The following is a 23,878-nucleotide window of genomic DNA, read 5'->3' on the forward strand; positions in this document are numbered from 1 at the left end:
AGATCTAGGACACCTCCTCATTGTCTACTCAAGAAAGGTCACTGAAGAGGGCAAGGAGAAAAACATGGCTGAGTTTATGTCTCAAACCCATATGTCACAGCCCCAGGACATGTATCCTGTCATGTCTCAGCAAAGAAGTTGGTCAACATCTTTAGTAGAGCCCTGAGGAGATTCAGCAAAAACTCCTCTGGTGCCTTCAGAGACTGAAGACGCTGGCAGACTCTTTTGAGAAGCATGTGGCAAGTTTTGGTGGCGACTCCACAGACTGACAAATGGGTAACTTGCGAAAGAGGGCATGAAGTTGGTAATCCATGTGTGTTGTTGAATAAAATATCATGAACTAGTTAGAGTACAGAACAACCAGAAACTATTTCTTTTTTTTCTTTTTTCTTTCTTTTTTTCAGAGACAGAGTTTCTCTGTAGCTTTTGGTTCCTGTCCTGGAACTAGCTCTGTAGACAAGGCTGGTCTCGAACTCACAGAGATCCGCCTGCCTCTGCCTCCCGAGTGCTGGGATTAAAGGCGTGTGCCACCACCACCTGGCCAGAAACTATTTCTTACCATTCTGGAGGCTTGAAAGGCAAAATCAAGCTAGGCTTGGTTCCTTTTCCCGACCTCCTACTCATCTACAAGTCCTTGCATGCTTCAGTTCTCCATCTTAATCTCCTCCACAGAGTGCACCTCACTGCTGGGAGAGTTAGTCATTTCCTGGGGCCTCTTTTAATAAGTTCATTTATAAAGGCATTGCTTTATGACCTAAATCATCTCTTCTCAAATGTCCCATATCCTAAAACTGTCACCTTGGTGATTATAATTTGTACTGGATGGTCTTTTGTCAACTTGACACAAGTTAAAGTCATCTGAGAGGAAGGAACTTCAATCAGGAAAATTTCTCCATAAGATCAGGAAGAAGGCAGGATTTTCTTAATTAGTGATTGATGTGGAGGGCCCAGCACATTGTGTGTGGTGCCATCCCTGGGATGGTAATCCAGGAATCTACAAGAAAGCAGGCTGAAAAGGCCATGATAAGCAAGCCCAGTAAGCAGCACCTCCCTATGGCCTCTGCATCAGCTCCCGCCTCCAGCTTCCTGTACTCCTTGAGTTCCTGTTCTGACTTCCTTTGGTGATAATCTGTGTTGTGGAAGTCTAATAAACCCTTTCCTCCCCAACTTGCTTTTTGGTCATGGTTGTTTCATTGATGCAACAGAAACCCTAATCAAGACAGAATTTCAGTAGATGAAGTTGGAGTGTGTGTGGATTGGCCCAAATATTAGAATCATAACACATGGCCATACTCTTCAGGGTCAAGACTAGCCTTGCATCATGTAGAATTGTAAGTATAAAAGTATTCTGAGCTTAAAGCACAGTGCCAGGACCACACACAGGATGCATACAATCTGAGTATGTATGCAGGCTGCATTGGAAGAGTTGAACTGAGACCCTGCTCTCTCCTCTGGTGTGCCCTTCTCTGACCTTCTCCTCAAGCACAAGCCCTTGCATTCTTCAACACTCAGGCTAAATCTCCTCCCAGAAGTTTTTCCAGATGTCTTGAGTTGGTGCCACTTCTCCCCATGTTTTCTTATATGGACTTGAAACCTTCCCTTACTAATTATCTATATCTTTGCCCTTTAAAATTTAGCAATAATATGCCTGTCACTAATTGTCCATGATCTCCAAATGTGAAAAGATGGGAGCAGGTAGTTGGTAAGGACACATGGTAAGATGGGGTGGTGGGAAAGAAAAAGAGGGAAAATATATGAATAATTTGTCCCTACCAGGTTGATGTCTGTGGTTTGAATGAGAATAGCCCCTATAGGCTCCAGTTGGAATGTGTGGCCCCCCAGTCAGTGAAACTGTGAACGGATTAGGAGATGTGACCTAGTTGGAGGTGATACATCCCTGGGAGGGAGCTTTGAGGTCTCAAAGGCCCACATTAGGCCCAGTCTCTCTTTCTCCTGACTGCTAGCTGTGGATCAGGTTGTAAAACATCCAGTTATCACCAGGTGGTGGTGGCGCACGCCTTTAGTCCCAGCCCTCAGGAGGCAGAGGCAGGTGGGTCTCTGTGAGTTTGGAGCCAGCCTGGTCTACGAGTGAGTTCCAGGACAGCCAAGGCTAAACAGAGAAACCCTGTCTTGGAAAAAGAAACAAAAAATAAAACAAACCAACTTCCAGCTACTGCTCCAGTGCCATGCCTGTCTGCTTCCTGCCATGATTGATCATGGAATAACACTCTAAAACTGTAAGCAAGTTTCCAACTAATGCTTTGCTTTATAAATTGCTTTGGCCATGGCGTCTCCTCCAGCAATAGGATAGCAACGAAGACAATATATAGGCCATGCAGACCCTGATACCGTCTGTAGAACGGTACACAAGCAGAGGATATCTAGGGACAGAGCTATCGCAAGCCATTGGTATGAATAAGAACTACATGAAGGTTAACTGGAAGGTGGCTCGAATAGATATACATGACTCACAAGAATGTCTCTTCCATTTTACCAAGGTCTCTGTCGGGGGGATTGGGCTGCTAGGAAAACTCAGTGGGATAGAGAATAGTATTGGTCTTTTGTTGTTGTTGTTTTGTTTGCCTTTATACACCTTTTGTTGCTTAAGGCTTTGTTTAAGACATAACTGCATTTGGTATTTTATTGTTTGCTTTTTGGGACAGGATCTCACTCTTTTAGCTCAGGATGGCCTGGAACTCAAGATATAGTCTAGAATGGCTTCAAACTCATGATCCCCCACTTCAGCCACCTACATACTGAACTTTCAGGTCTGTACCACCCACCATGCCCATCTCTTTCCTTCTCTTTCAAATATTGTGGCAGCAATACTTGGACCAGTTCATACTGGATGGGCTATTATGGGGTGGGCCTAGTTGTAGGTGGTCACTGGAGGGATGCATCCCACTAGGCCCTTTCTTGTCTGTTTCTGTCATTACTAAGTTTGGAACCTCAGTACCCATGTCAAAAAGCTGAGTTTGGTGCTGTGATTCAAGAACCCTAGTACAGAGAGGTGAATCCTAGGTATTCATTGGCCAACCAGTCTAGCAAATCAGTGAGCTCCAGGATTAGTAAGAAACCTTATCTCAAAATGTAAGGTTTAATTTTATTATCTCCAAATATAAGAATAATTGGGAAGTATACGACACTCCCCCTCCATGCTGTCCCTATACCTACTTTCACAAGCACACGCACAGACTGGGAGGAGGGGAAAACCATGGATCTGCCTTCAGAGCTGGTGTGCTAAATAACAGAATCCAGGCATAGTTGATGTGGGATTCCCCTCTGTGTGCTGTCAATACCATTGGTTAATACAGAAACTGGCTTGGCCTGATAGTAGAGCTGGGTGGAGAAAACTAAACTGAATGCTGGGAGAAAGGAGGCAGAGTCAGTGAGAAGCCATGTAGCCCCGCCAGAGACAGATGCTGGATGGAACCTTGCCGGTAGGCCACAAACCTCGTGGTAAAATATAAAACAATAGAAATGGGTTAATTTAATATGTATAAGCTTGCTAGGAATTTGCTAGAGTCATTGGCCAAGCGGTGGTTTAAATAATGTAGCTTCTGTGTGATTATTTGGGGCTGAGCAGCCAGGAACAAACAAGTGGCCCCCTACTACACACAGTGGCATATATAGAAGCTGTGCATAGTGTCTGTAGTGTCTGTTTATGGCCAGTGTTCAAATAAAAAGAGACTAAGGCGAGGCACAGATATTGGAGAGGAGAGGGGAGGAGAAAAAGGAAGGAGAAGGAAAGAGAGGGGGGAAGCGGAAAGAAAGGGGGACAGAAGGGAGGGAAAAGACAAGGGGGTGGAGAAAAGGAAGAAAAACCTCCTTCACACAACAGATTTTTCTCTTAAAAAAAAAAAAAAAAAGGAAGGAACTTGAGCCCCTGGCCAGCGTGCCTGCAGCATTCAATTCAAAGGTAACTAACCCTCAATCCCTCTCTTTCAAATAGTTTTGGGGAGAAAATTAAAACAAATGTCACCTAAAAATAAGTAATAAATGAGACCCGAGGGTCTAAAATTTTGGAATGCTTATCTCGCGACTGTGTGTGGAGGAGGATTAGGATGAGGTAAGGAGGGACACGTGTCTTTAATTTCCTTTTATAATCCCCTTTGAACTGACTATGCTCAGATCTCTTGGTCCCTACAGGAATTTCCTCTATGTTCTCTGGGAAAAAAAAATAAAAAAGGAATCTGGTGTTCTCAGAGCTCTTCACTCCAGCTAGGAATTAGCAGCCCTCTTTCTCTCCACTGGCAAATCAGGGCTTGGCGATTATTTATTAGTTTGGTTTCTTTAAAGCATCCTGCACTAGGCTTTTAGGGCTGTGCACCATCATAAATAACAGGCATTTTCAATAAACAGTTCAAATCTATTTGATAGGCCACTAAATCACTTGGGTTCCCCACCTTGGGAAGCCCTGTGGCCACAGCGAGCATTTGAGTGAGCCTTCTAGCGAGGGAGGGCCTCAGGGAAGCTTCATCTAAGGGACACAATGGGGCCTGGGAAGAGCTAGGGGACAATGACAGGCACTGTGGTTGGGCGTTTGAATCTTTCAGGAGCCAGCATCGGGAGCTTCACCTGCCTGTCACAGAGATGACTGTGTGCCAGAAAATATGAAACGTGGATTCTCAGAGTTCACACAGGTAGGAACTGTGTAAGGGTCAACCACAGCTATCTCTGTGTCAGGCCACTGGGCAGAATCCACTCAACAGACTCTGGTGTGGGCTGCGTCTGGACCTTATGAGAAAACAGTCCAAATGGAAACAGTCCACAGCTATGGGGATTTAAAGGAGCATCCAGTGTTGACAGGGCCAGGAGGAAGGCTAGCCATCATCCCACCTCCTTGAGAGGGCCACTGAAGGTGGATTAGAAGCCATCTGAGGGGGCCATCTGTTCTCGATCCATGGGAGCAGAATCCCTACAGGACTTCACCTAGAACCGGAAGGGGACATTCTGACAGCATTCAAACACAACGTCCTTAACTAACCCCTCCCCCCTTATGTAAGTGTCAACCTCTGCTGCCTTGTGTCACTAAAACACTTGAGTGCTTCTGACCCAGCTGTAAACTGCCTTGGAAGATAATTAGTGAGAAAGCCCAAGTTAGTCCCAAGGGGCCAACTTAGGACTCCAGAGTCCCCAGAGCTCCCTCCTAATCATATGGAAACATCACAGTCAGCAAGAAGAGGCCTGGCGCACAATCTTGGGAAAGCTACTCCTTGTAGCGGATCTCCCCAGCAGCCCAGCCCACAGAGACATTAAGATGGCAATAAAACAAAACCAGAAAGATGCCCCTGTATGTTTTCACTGGGCCAGCCCTGGCACTGTGGGTTCAGAAGCACGGAAGGTCTTCTAAGCCTGTGTGGCTGGACCTAGAAGCTGCTCTCTGCCTCTCCCCCAGTGTGGCTGAGCTTTCCTGATAGTCTAACTAGTCTGTCTGCCCTCAGTATGTGTAGGTAGTGGGCAGGTGGAGGGACTGGCTGAATTTCCGTGCCCAACAGTGTTGCCTTGCCATGGGAAGAGAGTCACCTCCAGGGGAGTCACCATCTGGGTAATTAGGCAACCAGCAGACTGTCTAAGCAAGCTGAGAATGCCTCAACTGGTGTTCCCAGCTACACAGGGTTCAGGGAACCCTGACAACCTCTCTCCTGAGGTTCAGTGGAGGAGAAGGAAGGGCTCCTTCCAAGAGCGTAGCTCCTCACCAGTCCCACAGCATGGCGGGGCTTTTCTGTTATGTTCCTAACATGCATCTTGGAGAGGAAAGGCCACTGTCAAACCACACTGTGTGATAGAGCAGTGAGTCTCGGAGCAAGGGCTCATAGATGCTGTGTTGACACTCTCTCCTCCTCAGCCAGAATCAGGACGAAGGGCATGATTCTAAGGAAGATGCTTCTGGCAATGAAGAGGTGTGGAGGGAACACGGTGTCACTCTGCCTCCCGAGGGCTCCGATTAAAGTGTGTGCCACCACTGCTACACTGCTTCCTTTTACTTTTCATTTTGAGATACGGTGTCATTAATCTGCCCAACTTGCCCTTGAACTCATGATCTTTCCCTCTGAGCCTCCCAAGTAGCTAGGATTACTGGCTTGTGCTGCCTGGCCCGAGGGTGGGGGTGGGGCATTACTGGCTAATGGGGGAGACTTGGGCTTCAGTGGTTGAGTAGGAAAATGAAAAAGGCTGTGTTGATCAACTAGCTCAGGTTGGGAAGGCCTTCCACTTACAAAAAGTAAGCTGCAGAGTTATACATCAGGGGGGTCACAGAAGAAAAAAATGAATATAGGGAAGAGATTTGTAGGGTTAGGATTGATAGGGGGAAGGGGGTGAAAAAATCAGAGAGTGTTTCATACATATACACACATGTATGAAATCAGCAAATAACAAATTTAATTAATAATTATTCAAAAAAGAACAAAGGCACAAATGAGTCTGTCATTCTGGCTGCCATTTGTGTCTCTGCACGCACACCTAATCAAGCCAAGACCCCCAAAGTACGTGGCCCAGCTTCTGCTCTCACAAGACAAAGGCAATGACAGGAGCCCAGAAAGGCTCCCCAGACTGCGTGTCAAGTGCCTTCTTGAGCAGGAGCTGGTCACACCAAGAAGGTGAATCACAGAACAGAAAGACATTTCAAAAGAACCCAGGGGTGACGGCATCCTAAGTGCCATCTGGGTGGGGACACCCCAGCAAGGAGCTGTGACCCTAGAGCTCTCACACTTCCTCCTGCAAATGTCAGCGAGGCTGTGTGCACCAAGACAATGAAGCTGCAGAGAGCTCGCTCCAGTAGCCTCAATCATCTCAGTGCACACAGTGTGCAGTACCAGCAGCAGCTCAGCCCACATCTAATCTGCTCTTCTAGAGAGGCCAGTGAGGAAGGTTAGACCTTGGGAAGAATTTAAATGAGATTTCTAAGGATGATGCAAAATGAACTGAACCAACTTCTTAAGAAAAATAAGTTTAGTTATTCAGTGTGTGTGTGTGTGTGTGTGTGTGTGTGTGTGTGTGTGTGTGTGTGTTGTGCTGTGGGATAATGCTCTTGTACATTGTAAAGATTTGTCATTCATACTGGTTTAATAAAATGCTGATTGGCCAGTAGCCAGGCAGGGTGTATAGATGGGGTGACCAGACTAGTAGGATTCTGGGAAGAGGAAAGGCAGAGATGCATTCACTAGTCAGTCACAGAGGAAGCAAGACGAGAATGCCTCACTGAGAAAAAGTACAAAGTCATGTAGCTAAACATAGACAAGAATTATGGGTTAATTTAAGTTGTAAGAGCTAGTTAATAATAAGTCTGAGCTAATAGGCCAAACAGTTGTAATTAATATGAGCTTCTGTGTGTTTCTTTGGAACTGAGCAGCTGTGGGGACTGAGTGGGACAGAAGCCTCTGTCTACAGTGTTGTATGTGTGTGTCTGTGTCTGCAGGTGTGTGTACAGATTCCCACAGATATCGAAAGATAACATGGAAAGCCCTGGAGCTGGAGTTACAGAGGTAACGTCTGACACCTGACATGAGAGTCCAGAACCAAACTTAGGTCCACTGAAGGAAGAGCAAACAGTTTTAACTGCAGAGCCATCCCCTCCAGGCCCCTCTTTTAATTTTTAAAACTTGTGTATGTCTGTCCATGCCTGTGTATGTGTATGTCACATGTAGGTATGTGGCTACATGCACCCATGTGCATGCATGTGGAAGCCAGAGGAGGATGTCAGATGTCTTCCTCTATTGCTTTTCCCCCCATATCCCTTAAAAATTCTGCTTGAGGATTTTTATGCTTTAAGTTTGAAATGTCCCTCACAAGCCACTCTGGCTGAACACTTGGCCCTCAGCTGCTAGTGGTCTTTTGAAAGGCTGTAGAACTTTGGAATGGAAAGTATGGCTGGTGGAGGCAAGTAGGTGGGGGAGGGGATGGCCTTTGAGAATGATAGCCCCACCCCACTTCTGGTTCAGCTTGCATCTTGATTCATCAAGATATGAGAAACCTCATCATGCACACCTATCCATACCATATACCATGCCCTCCCCACCAGGATGGATAGAAGCCAGAAGTCAGAATAACAGAATAAGCCTCTTCTCCTCTAAACTGACCATCAGATATTTTTGTGACTTCAAGACGTTATGTGACTATCATAAAGTTTAGCTCTCAATATGACTAATCCTAGCCCCTTAGACACTCAAGTTGTCTCCATTTTTGTTTATACACAATTTATTCTTTGAAAGTAACTGAGCTGAGGAATAAAGTTTCAAATAAAGGTCAACAAGGTTCTTGGTCTAGTAAAAGTAATATAAATAAATAAAATGGGAAAAATTAAGGTTCCCTACACCGTTGGGGCTGTTTGGAGGTTAAATGTACATATGTTCCCTATTTGTGATGGTCCATCTGGTGACATTTAATCTTCACAATTGTTAAAAGTCATACTTAGAAGCAATTGTACTTTGGATTTCAAACTTTTCCTGGGCTAAGGATTTATAGTCAATGAGGCTATGGGCCCCTGAGAAGGGAGAAAGGAGAGAAGGGCCACCCTCCTTTTTCTTGGAGTAAGTTTCCATTTTCCCCAAAGTAGGTCATTTGCCCTCACCTGCAGGAGGCTTCTCTTTCCCCATTTCCCCAATAAGAAAATGGGGTTTGGGATCAATCTACCTCAACCAGCATTTGTTTCTGAATCTGTGCCCTGAGAGTGAGAACCCCACTGCAGCTGCTTCTGTACCCCTGCAAGAAGACAGGGGATCCCATTGGCAGCTGTTTCCATATTTGTATGCCTAATCCCAGGACCAGAAAGTGGTCACTGATGCCTTGGGACTAACAGGAAGGATGTCACTGGTAGGAACATAGAAAAACCCAGACCCTGTTAGTGCCAACAGACTCCTGGCTCCAAGGCTCCATCTCCATCCAAGGAATCCAAAGCTTGCCGATAAACTTCTCTTTCACTTTCTCTTAGTTATTTTCCAATTTTTTAATTCTTTAATTGGAGGGACAAAAGAACCATCAGGCAGCTACAATCTGAAGCTGCTGGGCAGTGGCCATGACCCGTAGCTTCCAGTCAGCCCCATAATCATGAGGAGAGCAACGGGCACAACAGGGCATGCCATGTTTGATGTCCTTAGGCTGGGTACATTAAATTCCTTTTTGACTCATGGTATTTTCAACATAGGATGAGTTTATTGAGCTACAGGCCCATCATGAATCGAGAACATCTGTTCTGCTATAATGAAATGCTTACAGCTGCAGTACAGGGTTAGCTCTGTGGCGGGTGGGTGTGCACATGTGCACCTAGACATGCCTACACATTAACTGCTTTGCCAACTCCATAAGGAAAGCCAAAGAGCCAATTGGAAAGTTTGAATGCAATGTGGGAAGCTGTTGGGTAACAACTTCCTTGAATTCAATCATTCCTTCTCAGGGAGCTCCTGAAACTTACAAGATCCACAAAGCCCTTTGTCAAGGTTATGCACACACACACACACACACACATACATCGGTGGGAAGAGAACAGAAAAGACTATCAGTGTGCTGTGCATGGAGCTCTAGGAACATAGCTCTCATGAGTCATCACTCATACTAGGATGATCTTTATGGTCCTGTAGCTGCCTTTGGGTCACTCATGCTCTTGGAAGGAATCCCTTACAAATACCTTGTAAATAGCGCCAACAAGTTTACTGGTTTATGAAACCAGACTTGGATGGAATGTTTCCTTTCGTCTGTGTGCATGCCGTATATGGTATAAGTGAATGTTTATTCGTGCTTCCTCAAGAAGTATAGGACAGAAGACAGCCATGGTGATGTATGCCTGTATACTGGGGAGGCTGAAGCAGGAGGATTGTGAGTTGGAAGCCAGCATATACTGAACAGTGAGTTCATATCCAGCCCAGGCTACATAGTGAGACCCTGTCTTAAAGAACCAAAACAAACCACAAAAGTACAGCCAGCCACCAGCACTACTAACACAAGGCTATGTGGGCCAAAATGTCCACAACGCTTACTAGTGCCTGGGATGGGGCATGGAAGGCAGCACTCAATGAGACTTGGGTCTTTTCCCCTTTTCTTTTGTCCCATCTGAGTCCCATCTAGGATCACTGGGGCAGTGACACTCAGGTGTGAGCCACAGCAACATTTGTTCCAATTTATAAGCATAATCCCTTTCTTAAGACTTGGAGGCATGGATTTGACTGGGTTATGGTGTTTCCTATGTCCATAATAAGGCTAGCCTTGCAACTTGGAGAGGTACAACGGAGACAGGTGGGGGCTTACAAAGCTCTGCACACCAGCAGTTTGCACAGGGCTTTGAAAAGAAGTAGAGGAGGAACAAAGCTGAAGTTAGAGATATCGTATAAAACCAGCGGAGGCCATCATGATCAGTGTAGAACCTGTAACCAGACCATCTCTCTGCCTTGCCTCTGATCAGCAGATTTTCCAAGCTAAGGACAGGCCACCTTCTAAGCCAAGCCAGACCTGTGACGATGCATATGTCAAGCACACGAGACATCTTTACTATGAAATGCATGGGCTCAGCAGTGCCTTTGCCTCAAAGACTCTGGGTCTTACCCCAGAGAGAAGCAAGTCTGGAGCTGGCCAGCTGGCCTTCCCTTGTCACCAAGCCCCTTGCCATGCCTAAGCCATGTGCTGTTTACATTGTGAACAAGAGACCTGATGTGCTAGCTTCATCCCCTAGGATCCAGACCCTCTTCCCATAACTGTCACCTATTGTCCCTCTAAGAGAGAATACATCGCTGAAGATTAAGACAGACCTCATTCTCCTTCTCACTGGAACCCCGCCGAGTTTGCCAAACTTGCATATGCGTGTGGTTCAATGAGCCTTGAATGGCCAAGTGAACTCTCGGACAAGGTTCCCAAGCTCCAGCCCTTTCTCAACATACTCCTAGGTTCAGCTCAGTCCTTGCTCCACCAGGGATGTGGTAGCTCCAGAGTGCACCTTTTTTTTCCACACACAAGCCGTTACCATTATTAGTACGGCAGCTGGAGAGGCCTCTACAGCTTTTATCAACCACCTCTGAGTTGATCACTTTCAAGGCATTTAACAAAATTTGTCTTCTGTCACAAATATTATGGTAAGCGTGGTCGTCAGATAGGCCCAACTGGTCTTCCATCACACGGCCTGTAGGAAATTCTCAGGAACTTGTTAGGGTTGTTTGGACCAGCTGTTTGCACCTGGCAAGCAAAGCACATAGTCACAACCTCCCCAGCTATCAGGAGATCTGGGGCAGGAAGCCAGATGGGCCACTAAAGCCAGCATAATAATGACTGGGCAAGCCCCTAAGCTTGGCACACTTGCCATTCCATTAAAGTGGCATTATCGACAGCTCTGTGTCCCCACAGGGACTAGGGGAAGCCCTGAAACCACACCTCTGCCTGTGGGTATATCTACACTGTGTGAGCATCTCAGTGTGTGTTCTTTGCCATCAAGGAAACCTGAAGTCTTTACTTCCTTATTGCGTCTGCCCATCTATATCCTTTGGTTGACTTTGTTTTCCGTATCTGTCTCAGTACTCACTGAAAGCCATTTTAGGTAAAGAGAGCTGAGACCATGGGTCCATACAAGCACACAACAGCCTCTGTTGTGGCTGGCAGTATGCTGAACCTGTAGGCGAGCCATGGAAATCTTATTTGTGAGTGATGGATGCAGGAGGGAATGCATTTCACTGACAGTGGCATCTGCAGATGGGTGCTAAGATCACCATGAGCAGGCACTGGGTGCCTCAAGACTCAAGAGTCACTGCCCTCAAGGGCCTTGCAGCCTAGACCTGTCCTCACTGAAGGGTTTTGTGTACTAATCAATAGTAGTGGTGGGGTGGGGGTTGGGTAGGGATGAGGCTGTCACTGTGATGTAACACCTGGCAGAGAAATTTGAAATGAGAGGAGGGTTTATTTTGGCTTATAGTTTCAGAGCTTTCATTGGGATCTCAGAACAGCGTCTCGCATCACGGCAGCCAGGCAGCAAAAAGAACACCCATGTTAGCTGCCTTTCCGCTTTCCCTTTTCATTCTGCCCGTGCCCCTGTCTGTAGCATAGTGTTGCTCACGCCAAGGGTGGTTCTTCCTCCCTATTGAGTTCTCTCTGGAAACGCTCTCACAGACATACCTAGCAGACTGCTTTATTATCCGTCCAGGCACTTCTTAACCCAATCAAGTGACAGACAAGATCGGCAGTTACTCAATTGAACATGCATTTTAATTGTTCCGTCGTTGAACTTATTTGAGCTAGTGAGCGGAAGTGCTGATGACCCTGCTGTTAGGGGACCCCCAACCCTCATTTTCTCCTGACAAAGTGTCCTCCATGGCCTCTATCAATCTGGGCCCTTGAGTCTTGAAGCAGAGTCCCCTCTAACTACATTAACTATGCAATGTGAACAAGAACACATAAACGTTGAACAGCTAGAATGGAAAGATGAACGTGTTGCCTCAGCATAGCTCAGTCTAATCTAACCTCATTCAGATAGAAGCAACGAGGTATGTGATCAACATATAAGGGACTTTCCCTCTGCACTTATTCCCAGTTGTAACCATGGTTTCCATGTTGCATCTCTCCATCATTCCTCCCTCGGTCCTTCCTGGCAACTGTTCCCTTCTCATTCATGCCACAGTTACAGCACAATCAGCAGGATAGGAATGGTCCTGGCCACCTGGGTCCAATGTGCACAGCCTTCAAGCCCCTCTGTATCACAATGTTTGTTTTTTATATGCCATGCAGTGTTCTTCCTTAATGTCTACTTCCCATTTGTTTCATGGCAAACACAGCGACATTAGGAATGCACAGGAGACTTATCCACCACCACATTGTCAGAATCGTGACTGGTACAAAGCACCACAGACAGATGATGGATGAACAGGTGAGGGAAAGATCAAGAGAGGGGGAAATCGCTGAGGGCTGAGTGTCCAAGCAAGGGTTTGGAAGGAAGCAAACTTTTGAGGCCAGGTATGAGTGTAGGAACTCACGGGGTGGCCTGGGGTGACCATGAGTCGAGTGGATTGTCTGCAGTAGAAGAATACAAATTGAGAAGAGGGTGGTTGAGAAGTTCAAACATTGTTCCATATGTGACCTAAGGGCAAAGGGCAGCTCCCCGAGAAGAATGAGCAGGAGCAATGCTTCCAACTCAGGCCCTGAGACAGGACAGCTAGGAAGGCACTGCCGAGCTGCAGACTAATAGAGGTGAAAGGAAAGACAAGGCCAGAGCCATGAGACGGTGAAAACAGTTCAGTACAGCCGGGCAATGACAGAGAGATCAAAGGGGCACAATGGATTGATACAACTTTGTCCCTGCTGTTCAATGGTCTAGGATAGGAGGGAGAGGAAGCCAAGTCCAGAACTCAAATCCTTTGTCTGCCTGAGATCCCAGGTCAGGGTTCTCCACTGCACAACCACCCTCTCTGAGCCTCCTGGGGACATCCAGTCTAAGATAGTCGAGAGCAACAACCAGACCAATATCCACATGATCTCCTTCTTGAGTGGAGACTCAGCACACCGTTGCATGGCAGATGGTGACGAACTTAGACCAAAACAACACAGCCAGTAGAATCTGAGTTTGAACCTTAGTAAAGTGAAAATCCACTTCCCTGTTGACCATACAGCGCTCATGAACCATTTATGGGCTAAAAGGAAGGGGTGTGTGTGTGTGTGTGTGTGTGTTTAAGAATAAGTTAAGGGTACTGCTGACTTCCATGGAACACTGGGCAGTGGCTTAACAAACAGGAAGTGACTGAGATTCCTGGGTAAGGAAGAGAGTTAGAAACAACAGGCATAGGTTCACAATATGGGAAATGTGGGTATGTATTACAATCTTATGTGTGTGTGTGTGTGTGTGTTGCTAATGATGGAATCTAGGATCTTCTGTATACTAGGCAAGTGATCTTCCACTGAGCCATACCCCCACCCCATGACCTTAAATAACAGTTTATGCCCAGCTTTGCACATGGGAAGTGCTCACTAGATACACATTAATAAGGCTTTATAAATTATTATTATGATGATATCTCTTTTGTCTTGTATAAGAAAAATAAGATATCTATAGGATCAGGAAGAAATTTCTACACCAACATTGACTTCCTATTTCTGTCATCTCTGCTTCCTGCACACACACTAATCTTTACAGGAGCAACTGCCTCCTGCCTCTATTCCATGGCATCCTAGCATCCCGCGATCCTTTCTGGGGAGGTTTGCAAAGGTAAACCTCCATCATTCTGCTTTTCAAAAACTCCACTATGGTCCTGGGTTGGGGCCAGCAGGGGACAGGTGCATTCCTTTCCACTTCTGCTGTTTCTTCCGCATGGAGGGCAGTGGTCCACTGTAAGGCCCGACCTTGGCCCCGCAATTCTCCTTCAGTTAAGAGGAGTCATTCATTTTGTGGGGCAGTCTGGTGGGAGCAAAGTGTCTGCAGTGAGGGTATTCTGTGCACCCCAAGTCCCATCCATCACAGAATTCTTCCCTGCACCGTAACTTGCCATCAAGAGAGCCAATCTGCAAGCAGTTTGCTAGTAGGGAACTTCCATGGCTCCCTTACTGAGTTACCTCCTCCGGCAGGGGAGCAGGTTTCAGTTTTAAAGCTCACATGCTGATAGTTGCCCATCTCTGCTTCGATCTTACTTCTCATCCAGCTCAGCAGTCAGGACTGAAGAGCCATGCTGTTCACCGAAGCCCATATGAAAGCAACACATTCCATTGTCTATAAAAGTAGCCGGAGTCCTCAGCCTGACATAGAAGGTCCTCTACCAAAAGATAAAGGTGGATGCCAGTCAACTCCCTAGATTCAGTTTCCCATTCCACTGTGCCCTGGGACTGCCATGGGCCTTAGTACCACCACCAAACTCGAGTTGTCTGGTCTCCTATAAATGTGTCATGCCTTTTCTCCCCTGTATATCCAGCTTGGGTCTTTCTACTCTGCTGGTATTTACACCCACCAAAATTCTTACGAGCAGTCCACATGGCCCACAAGGCTCTTCTCACTGTGCTTTTCTGATCACCCTTCCTTGGCATTTCCTCATTTTGTTTCTTTGTTGTGAGCTTCCCCTCTGTCATTCTTCCCTTGACAAATGCCTGCTGGACACCAGCTACTCTCCTATGATGTGCCCACCTCCGAGCCTCGCTGAGTGTCCTGGAGAGTGGGGTGTTTCCGCTAACGGTTCCACAGAACATGGTACAGCACATTACCAAAGACACTGAGTTAAAAACACCCTCTGATTTTTCTCAAGAAGCCCGTGGAGGAACACAAGCGATAGCACATGGTCAGATGCTCCGAGGAAACGGAGCTGTCGCTCTCATTTAGAGGGCAGGCTCCTAGGTGAGCAGGGACAACAAAGGTGGGTGCCACTGTGTGAACCTTATGGTAGAGGCTGTGAGGCAGGGAGGCACCTACAGAGGAGCCTCCAGGATCTCATGACCTCACGGGATACTGTCTGAACTGACTGTCACCCTAACCAGGCAGTGAATGGTACAGCATGCCATTAACTCAATGTCCCTGGGAGGTTAGTGAGAGGCTGGGTTGCCCAGCCCCTAGAATAAAGACGGAAACCCCCAATTCAAAGAGAAGGGGGTGAATGCGGGCCACCCAGGTTAAGCAACACGAGGAAGGGTCTCTGTGATGGCCCTCCCCCTCCTAATGAGCAGGAATGCCAGTATGTGTCTCAGGCAACAGCAGGTCCCAGCTCAAATGACACGTCTGAATGTGGAGGCCATGACATTATCCTCACTGGCTTGACGCTTGGGAAGTCTGCTAGGCCTCTTTGAAGTCTGCTTAGAGCCTGGGGAATGTGTGGGTTTGAGAGGCCAGATAAGACCCTCTCGGGTTCAAGTATCAAGATACTTTCTTCACTTTATACACGCTCCTGGGAAAGTGAGGAGGGCCAGAGTTCTATAACTTCTAACAGGAAATGTTGAATCTGCCTTGTTTCTAATATTGGGGTTAAAAATAGACCTCATAGATTCAACAAAAGGGAGAGTGATTCTGTGCCGCACAAGGCCGTCAGTACAGGCCCTTGACTTCTGACATGCACAGTACAGGAGGGATTCCTGCTAAAGGGAAGCCCTTTGGCCAGTCACCATCCTTCCTCATTCTTAGAAGTCAAATGCACAAAATCCTCTTCCACCCCCTCTATCGTTGCGGGTCCTTCCTAGCAAGCACTTGCACACACTGAGCCGAGCACATTCAAGATGACCAAAGGCAAATAGGATTTGTGACACAGTACCGATTTTGGTGAGCCACTTGGCCACAGCACCGTAGATCTCATCCAAGATGAGGATAACCACAAGGTTGATGATGACGGCTGTCGCGGTCACCGTCGCCCGGACATTGGAGCGTGTGGTCTTGCTGAGGGACAGAGCAGCCGCAGTTGTGATCCGGTACACAATGACCCCAAAGACGATGGAGAACGTCAGGGCAATCTGTGCAGAGGAGACAGGAGAAGGGGACAATTACTGAGCAGGAAAACACATCAGCAGGCAACTGTTGAACACCTACTCTTTGTTCACGCCAGCTGCTAGGAAGCCCTATTACTGGGTGGGCAACAAAGGACCTGCAGGACCTTTGCAAAGCCACTGAATTCCAATGTAGCTTTCTGAGTGGTAATGTAGCTTCAAGGCAGAGCATCTTTACTTTATCAGATCCCAACAGTCTCAAACACACACAACACAAACAGAGACGAGAATCCTGAATGCTATGGAGTGCAGAACACTTCCTCATCTCCTTCATTCTAGAACTTTCTACCCTACTGTGGAGATAAGATGAAAGTCCTATGCCACAGTAGCAGGTGCGAGATTATTGTGCGCTAAATGAAGACCGCTGCGGAGGGAACACAGCGAGGAGATCGGCTTGGACCGGGACTAGCTGCGGAGGAAGTAAACTTCAAGTAGGACCAGCCATTAAAGGAAATAGGGAGCCACTGGCAATGCTGGAGCTGAGAAGGGGTGAGTTACAGCTTGAAAGATGGAAGGAAAACGTTGAGAGCACAGAAGACGAGAAAGGGGTCATCCGAGTTGTCCTGGCACAGAATGAGGTGAATAAAGGGACCAAGTTCTCTTCCAGGCACCTGGGAATGGAAGTCACGGATTCTAATATGGTGTACAAATCTCTTGTTCCTTTGTCCCAAGGAGGTCTTTTGGATCCTGGTTCTCCAAGGTCCACATTACTTCCTCTAGAACAGAAGAACAAGGGATTCCTCTAGACCTACAGCGCCCTGATGGAGGTGGGTCTTGTATCTATCTGTTGCTTTCATTGGTTAACTAATAAAGAAACTGCCTAGGCCCATTTGATAGGCCAACCCTTAGGTGGGTGGAGTAAACAGAACAGAATGCTGGGAGAAAGAAGCCGAGTCAGTGACTCGCCATGATTCTCCCACTCCAGACTGACGCAGGTTAAGATCTTTCCTGGTAAGCCAGCTCGTGGTGCTACACAGAATATTAGAAATGGGTTAGATCAATATTTAAGAGCTAGCCAATAAGAGGCTGGAGCTAATGGGCCAAGCAGTGTTTAAAAGAATACAGTTTCCGTGTAATTATTTCGGGGCATAAGCTAGCCATGCGGGCGGCTGGGTGCCGGGGACGCAGCCCTGCCGCCCATATTACAACAGCGCCCACCCTCCCATGTCTTCTGCCCTCTGCTATCCCAGCCAAGGCAGGGCAGTGCCATGGAAATACTAGGAAGCCAGAAGCAAAAGTTCCCAATCAATGGTCGGCAAGGAGCACATAGATGGAGGCCTCTGCCAGAAACAGGCTCCCACTGGACTCGGCTTCAGTCAAGAGGAGTCATGTTTCACCCTTGCCGCCAATCAGACTTTCCAGGTACCTGTTGGTCTCTAGAACGGAAAGGATGGGGGTACTGGCTGTTTAAAATGCAGGGTGAGAAGAGAACAGGTGGAAGTTTCCCTGGGAATACAAAAGAATGCTGGAGGAGGCATTCTGGAGGGGAGGGGAGGGGAAGAGATGTGGGGAGCAGAGAGAAGAGCAAAGGGCTCAGAAGAGGTCTGAACAGTGCGTTGCAGGCGATAGGAATGACACTGTGGTGAGCTTGGAATGAGTTACAGGTGTGCCAGCATATAGACCCATGCAGACTTCTGGGGTGCCAGCATGCTGAAGTCGAGGGTGCTAGTGAGAGACTGAGCTGCCTAACCTGGTATGCTTTATCAATGTTAGCATTTGTCCTGTGCGTCATGGTGTAAGAAAGGCAGCGGGGAGGTCTTTTATGGTCAAGGAATAGTGTTGCAACGTGTGCAAGTGTGTGTGTGTGTGTGTGTGTGTGTTTGCAAGGATAACAAGGGAAATCACTCCACGGGAGGCCTCTCTTTGGATGGGGATGCAGCAGCCATAGCAGCCTGCAGGACAAGGGAGGGACAACTCTTTTAGGCAGGAAACTTAAACATGACATCACACTGCTCCAACAATGTAGACGATTCACTGACTGGACTGACTAGGATTTAAAGCCTAGGAAATGTGGTGCGAGATTCTTTTCCTTCCCCCACCTCAAGTCACTTCTACAGTGATGACCAGCGTTGGGAGTACTGATGAGGTGGCAAAAGCTGGGCATAGAGGAGCAATCTAGTGTGTGTGTGTGTGTGTGTGTGTGTGTGTGTGTGTGTGTGTGTGTGTGTGCATACGTGCGTGAATGCGTGCATGCATTTGGTTTGGTGTTGGGAGAAGCCCAGGGGAAATGCCCAGAATATCCACTGCTTTTGGGTCATTGGGGAGGGAGATGGGAAGAGATCCTCTCCTGGGCGTCTCTGAGTGTGAACGAAGGGAGTGTGATATAGTCCATGGCCCTGGAGGCTCCATCAACTGGGAGCTTGATTGACAAGCAGAACCTCAGCACAACTCCAGACCCTGACTTACGATCCATAGCCAGCGACACCGTTCTTCTCAGTTGCTCTCCCCTCCCCCAACCACAGCATCACCTCCAATGCCATCTCTAGCTTCCACCTACTCTTTGCAAACTTTTATTTCTCTGGTCTTGATTTTTCTACTCCATGGTAGAAACCAGGAACCTTCCCTCTGGGCTTTCGCAGAACATCTCTAGATTCACAGAGCTGTCAGGCTTAGGGAACATCAACCTCACCCCATGGCTGAATGTTTTCTAGACAAAGAAACAGGTGTGGAAAAAAATAAGTCCTTTTCTCTTGGTCACTGGGTTTGCATTATCCCCCATGACTCCTGGATCACAGTGGGGATGAAAGAATTGTAGCATTTGTGGCCTATCTATTTACGTGTTTACCTTCGGCTTTATGCGTAAAGAAACTTAGGTCCAAGCAGCAATAATCTGAATGTTCCCAGGACTAGAGGGTACAAGGCAGAGTTGAGGTGTTAATAGATAATGGTGACATCATCAACATCACATCCCCACTCTATATTCTCCATGTCACTGTTCAATGTGCCTCTTCACTTGGGATAATCCTTGTACCCGTCACGCCTTCTGTAAATGAGATTTCATGATGATCCATGACTGGACCCTGCCATGTGGAACCCAGTCCGCATTCCCTTCCTGACCTTTGATCCCACGTCTCTTGCCGTGAACTCCAGTGCCATCCCTACCATTCGTGGCTGCATTATTGATTTTAAAGGCATCTAATAATATTTCTGATACATAATCCTCGAAACCATTGCACTAGGACACATCATGTTTTGGGTCTGACTCCCACAGCTAGGATAAAGGAGCTTGGTCACGTGCCACATTCTACTATTCCTTAGTAGGGCCCCATACCTGCAACCTGCTTGCTAAAGATTGCTGGTTTTCAGCCATAAATGACATATCTACACTACACAGGGACACATTATGCAAGCCCTTAGTGGTTTTGCATTTTGATCCTAAAATTTTACCTTTAGGTTATAGAAAAATATGGCAAAGTGTTGTGCTGTGAATATGAAGTGTCCCTACAGGCTTGGTGTTGGAATACTTGGAAGACTGTGAAACACTTAGGAAGGAGACTTGCGGGAGAAATAAATCGCTGGAGGTGAGCTTTGAAGAGTGCTAGTCCCTCCCTACTTCCAGTGCTCCGTCTGTTTCCTGGCTGTAGATACAACGTGGCCATCATGCCTTCCCTGCTATCAGAGACTGCATCCCTTCTTAAACTGAGGGGAAACACCAGGCAAAAGCAAACAGAATTATTACCTTTGTCCTCGGTAGGTTTAATTGTCAACTTAATACAGCCTAGAGTTGTCTGAGAAGAAAGCCTTGTCTAAGGATTACCCCGACCTGTGGGTATGTCTTTGAGGGATGGTTCTGATTACTAATGAATGTAGGATGACCAAGTCCACTATGGGCGGTACCATCCCTAGGCAGGTGGTTCTGGAAAGGTATACAAAAGCTGGCTTAGCCTATGTTGAAGTGAGCAAAACAGTACCATTTCATTTCTTCACAGTTTCCTTCAAGTTCCTGTTCATGGTTTGGCCCTGACTATCATCAGCGATGAGCTGTGACCTGGAAATGTAAGCTAAATAAATCTTTTCCTGCCCCGAGTTGCTTCTGTTCGGTGATTTACCACAGCAACAGAGAGGAGTCTGAAGTAATCTTGCCCTTTAAGCTACTTTCCTATCAGACATTTGGTCAGAGACATGAGGAAAACATTTAATAGACAATGTAAGCCTGAACATAGAGTTTGAGATTATGAAAGAGCTAGGAAGGAGAGACTGCCTGGTCCCCACATTCTGGGACTCGCGTCCTGAACTGGTGTTGCGAAAATCATCATTCACATGTAACAAGGATGAACTGGGAAGCAGCTGGGCTAAGCTTCAGGTTTCAGGTCATGAGCATCTTACGGAGAGAAGCAGGGAGAGCAAGAAAACTCTGCTGATGTTTGGAGGGTTCGCTAGCAGCGAAGCTTGGAAACAGACTATGGAGGAGGAAGAACTTTCTAGAAAGCACAGAGAACTGCTCAAGGCAGCGGCAGCCTCTGCTAACCCAGTCGGACGGGGCTCGGGCTGGGGCACAGAATGTGACAGTGGCTCCAGTAAACAGACAGCTCTGTCACTGTGTCACAGCCGCCTCTGACATCCATCTGTGGTTTGTTTGCTGCTCAGTCTGAACAGCTGTCTAAAGGCTAGGTGTCAGGGAGATGGTGGCGAGAAAAATACAAACAAAGCAACTAACAGAAAGTGACTTCCCTTGGGGAGCTGATTTTGTAGTAAAGCAACAGACAGGTAAAACATTTCTCAAACTGTCAATCCTCCAACCTCAGCCCGTGGAGGAGTAGGACATACAAGCACGCACCACGTGCTCGGTAACTTTTCTCAGTTCTGCATGGCATGATTGAACCCTTTCTGGTCCACTCTTAGACACTTTTTGAATGACCACAGCAGCTTCCTACTTGACACCCCCCCACCCCCACACACACACCTGCCTTCTTTACCAGAATTTTCCCATAGCACCCAGAACTGCAGGTCAGATTGTGTGACTCCTCCTCGAACCCTTCTCTAGGGAGTTTCCCAGTAGGGTGAGCCCATTCCTAGCTCTACCCCTAGCTCCCTATGGCCTCCCTGCTGTATCTCAGCCACAACCACATCCCCTTGTTCTTGTTCACTGCCCTTCTTCTCACTGGGCATCCTATCAGGCGCCATATCCTGGAGTCCGTTTCCTCACTCTTCCTTCTGACTCCAAAATACCACCGTGGCTGGTTCTCTCTCCTATTACAGATCCTTGCTAAAATCTTAATGAGACTTCCTCCTTTGACTTATTTAATAGATACATTTGTGATTTTAAATTTTGTTTTATTGGGTACATACAGAACATTCCATTACACACACACACACACACAGAGATGTAAAAACAAACTCCAATGTATCCTGCCTGCCTCACTTCAAACACAAGATCTCTTATCCAGGTTCTTCCTTCCGTCTTAATAGGCTGCTCAGTTGGGTGGCAGTCACTTCTTTCTTTATTTTTACTATACGCTTACTTAGGAATGCATCCTTAAACCTGCCATCTTGGCCCGCCTCCTTCTGAACATTGCCTGATAACAATCAAACCATGTATATTCTTTGTCCCTTTTTTTTCCCCGCCCATGCCGCTCTGTAGCATGATTCGCTTGCTCGTTTTCATGGCTATGTGGTCCTTAACTGTGTAAATAGATCTCGGTTTATTTATCCATTCCCGAGGGGATAGGCGTATGGGCTGTTGGCAGTTTGGGGCTGTTATAAACAGTACCTCACAGACTTTTTCCCTGTGTGTACTTTGCTGCGTGTGCACACGAGGGTTTCTAGGGCACGCACCTAGGCGTGGAATTTCAGGGCTCTAGGCTTTAAGTCTCGCTTTTACTAAGTGATGCCAGAATGTTTCTAGAGGCATCTTTAAATAATTTCTCAAATGAACTCCCACCAGCATTGTACAAGTTTCTTTTGATCTAGATCTTTCCCAACACTTGCTATTGACAGACTTCTTAATGACAAGATGTCTGTTGAGTGCATATGGTGTTTCATCATGGTTTAAATTAGAATTTCCATGAATACTAATGTAGGCTGATTGGCCACTGGAGCTCCTCTTCTGTGTAGTGCCTATGGAGGTAGTTTTTTGAGTTTTTATTGAGTTATCTATGTCCCTGAGTTTGTGATTCTTTATGTACTTTGAGACCAGCTTTTGGTGAACTGCAGTTTTAAAAAAATGTAATGAACTTTGATCTGGACATAGTCCTTATTTTCACACATCTTGCTTCTCATAGAACCACCCCAGCCAAGGCCTTGCCTAGATGGGAAAATGTCCTTGAAGTGAGAGCAGCCTTAATGCAAAGATGTCTGCTCTGTTGTTTCAACACCTCCTCCAGATCTCAGCCCAGTGCTCTTACTATCCTGGCAGCCTTTGAGGGCTTTAACAAGACTACAAAATATACTTATCCAGTATCTTCCACTAAATTCCAGTTGTGTGACAAGATCCTCACCCACCACTGCTAATGGTGGATGTTGGCTTTATTATTTATCAACTTATCACCCGCACAATGTTTAAAATATCTCTATTTTCAGTCCAGACTAGCCATGAGCTCCAAATCCCCCCGTCTCAGCCTCTCATGCACCAGGGTTACAGGTGTGAACCACCACTCTGACCTTGCTTATAAACCCCTTTTTATTGTTATTTTCTTTCATTCTCTGCTTTGTCTGGGCCCCGAGAAACAGCACTAAAGTTTGCAACTGCATTCATTAAATACTTCTTCAGTGGTGAATGAACTTCCTAACAGTGATGGGCGCCCTGCGGGAGGCTCCGGAGCACTAAAGTGATTCAACTTCCTGTCACCATATCTAACATGCTGCAGCCCACTGCACTCTTAAATAACCTCTCATTCCTCGGGCTTCTTTGGCAGTGAGAGAAAAACCAAGTTAGACTGCAAAGCTTTGACCACTCCGTCCTTTGTCTGCAGAAGAAGGTCTTGAGTTTGATGTCTAAGCTAAAAACATTTATGTTTTGGACAGGGTCTCACTGTGTAGCCCAGGCTAGCCTCACATTTGAAATCCCCTTGTCTCCACCTCTGGAATGTTGGGATTATAGGAATGTGGCACCACGCCTGGCACATTTTAAATTTATGAGACTACATGTGTCCTGTCCCCATTAGTTATGATGCGAATATTAATAAAAAAAATGAGCTCAATCCGGGTCAGAATTAATTCTTGCCTGTGGTGTTTCTGCAGATTTTGAAACCCAAGTAGTTATCTTCTCTTCCACACTGCATACATAGTCCAGTCCACACATAACCGTGGGCTGCTATGCCCACAGTCTTCATTATGAAGCCAAGCATCTTGGCTGGTGCAAAAGAAACTCCCAAAAATCTACAAGGATGATGTCAGCTAAGCCTCCTAGCAATTGCGGATATGTACTCTGAACTGGCTGGCTATCTTCTGTGACCATACAAGACTTCCAGTGGAGGGAGTGGGACACCAACCCAGATATATATATAGTCTGTCCTGTCTATGGGAT

At 46.7% G+C, this 23,878-nt stretch overlaps 1 protein-coding gene across 2 annotated transcripts in view; it reads right to left on the reverse strand.

Moving 5' to 3' along the window:
- The window catches only part of Ano2 (anoctamin 2), a 354,947-nt gene that overhangs the window by 50,041 nt on the left and 281,028 nt on the right, over positions 1 to 23,878 (reverse strand). For both annotated transcript variants that reach the window (XM_057773268.1, XM_057773275.1), the window contains one exon: positions 16,185 to 16,380. In XM_057773268.1, coding sequence (XP_057629251.1) covers positions 16,185 to 16,380 — 196 coding nt within the window. The remainder of the gene's footprint in view (positions 1 to 16,184; positions 16,381 to 23,878) is intronic.

The sequence above is a fragment of the Chionomys nivalis genome, chromosome 1 (genome assembly GCF_950005125.1).
Source record: "Chionomys nivalis chromosome 1, mChiNiv1.1, whole genome shotgun sequence".
NCBI lineage: Eukaryota > Metazoa > Chordata > Mammalia > Rodentia > Cricetidae > Chionomys > Chionomys nivalis.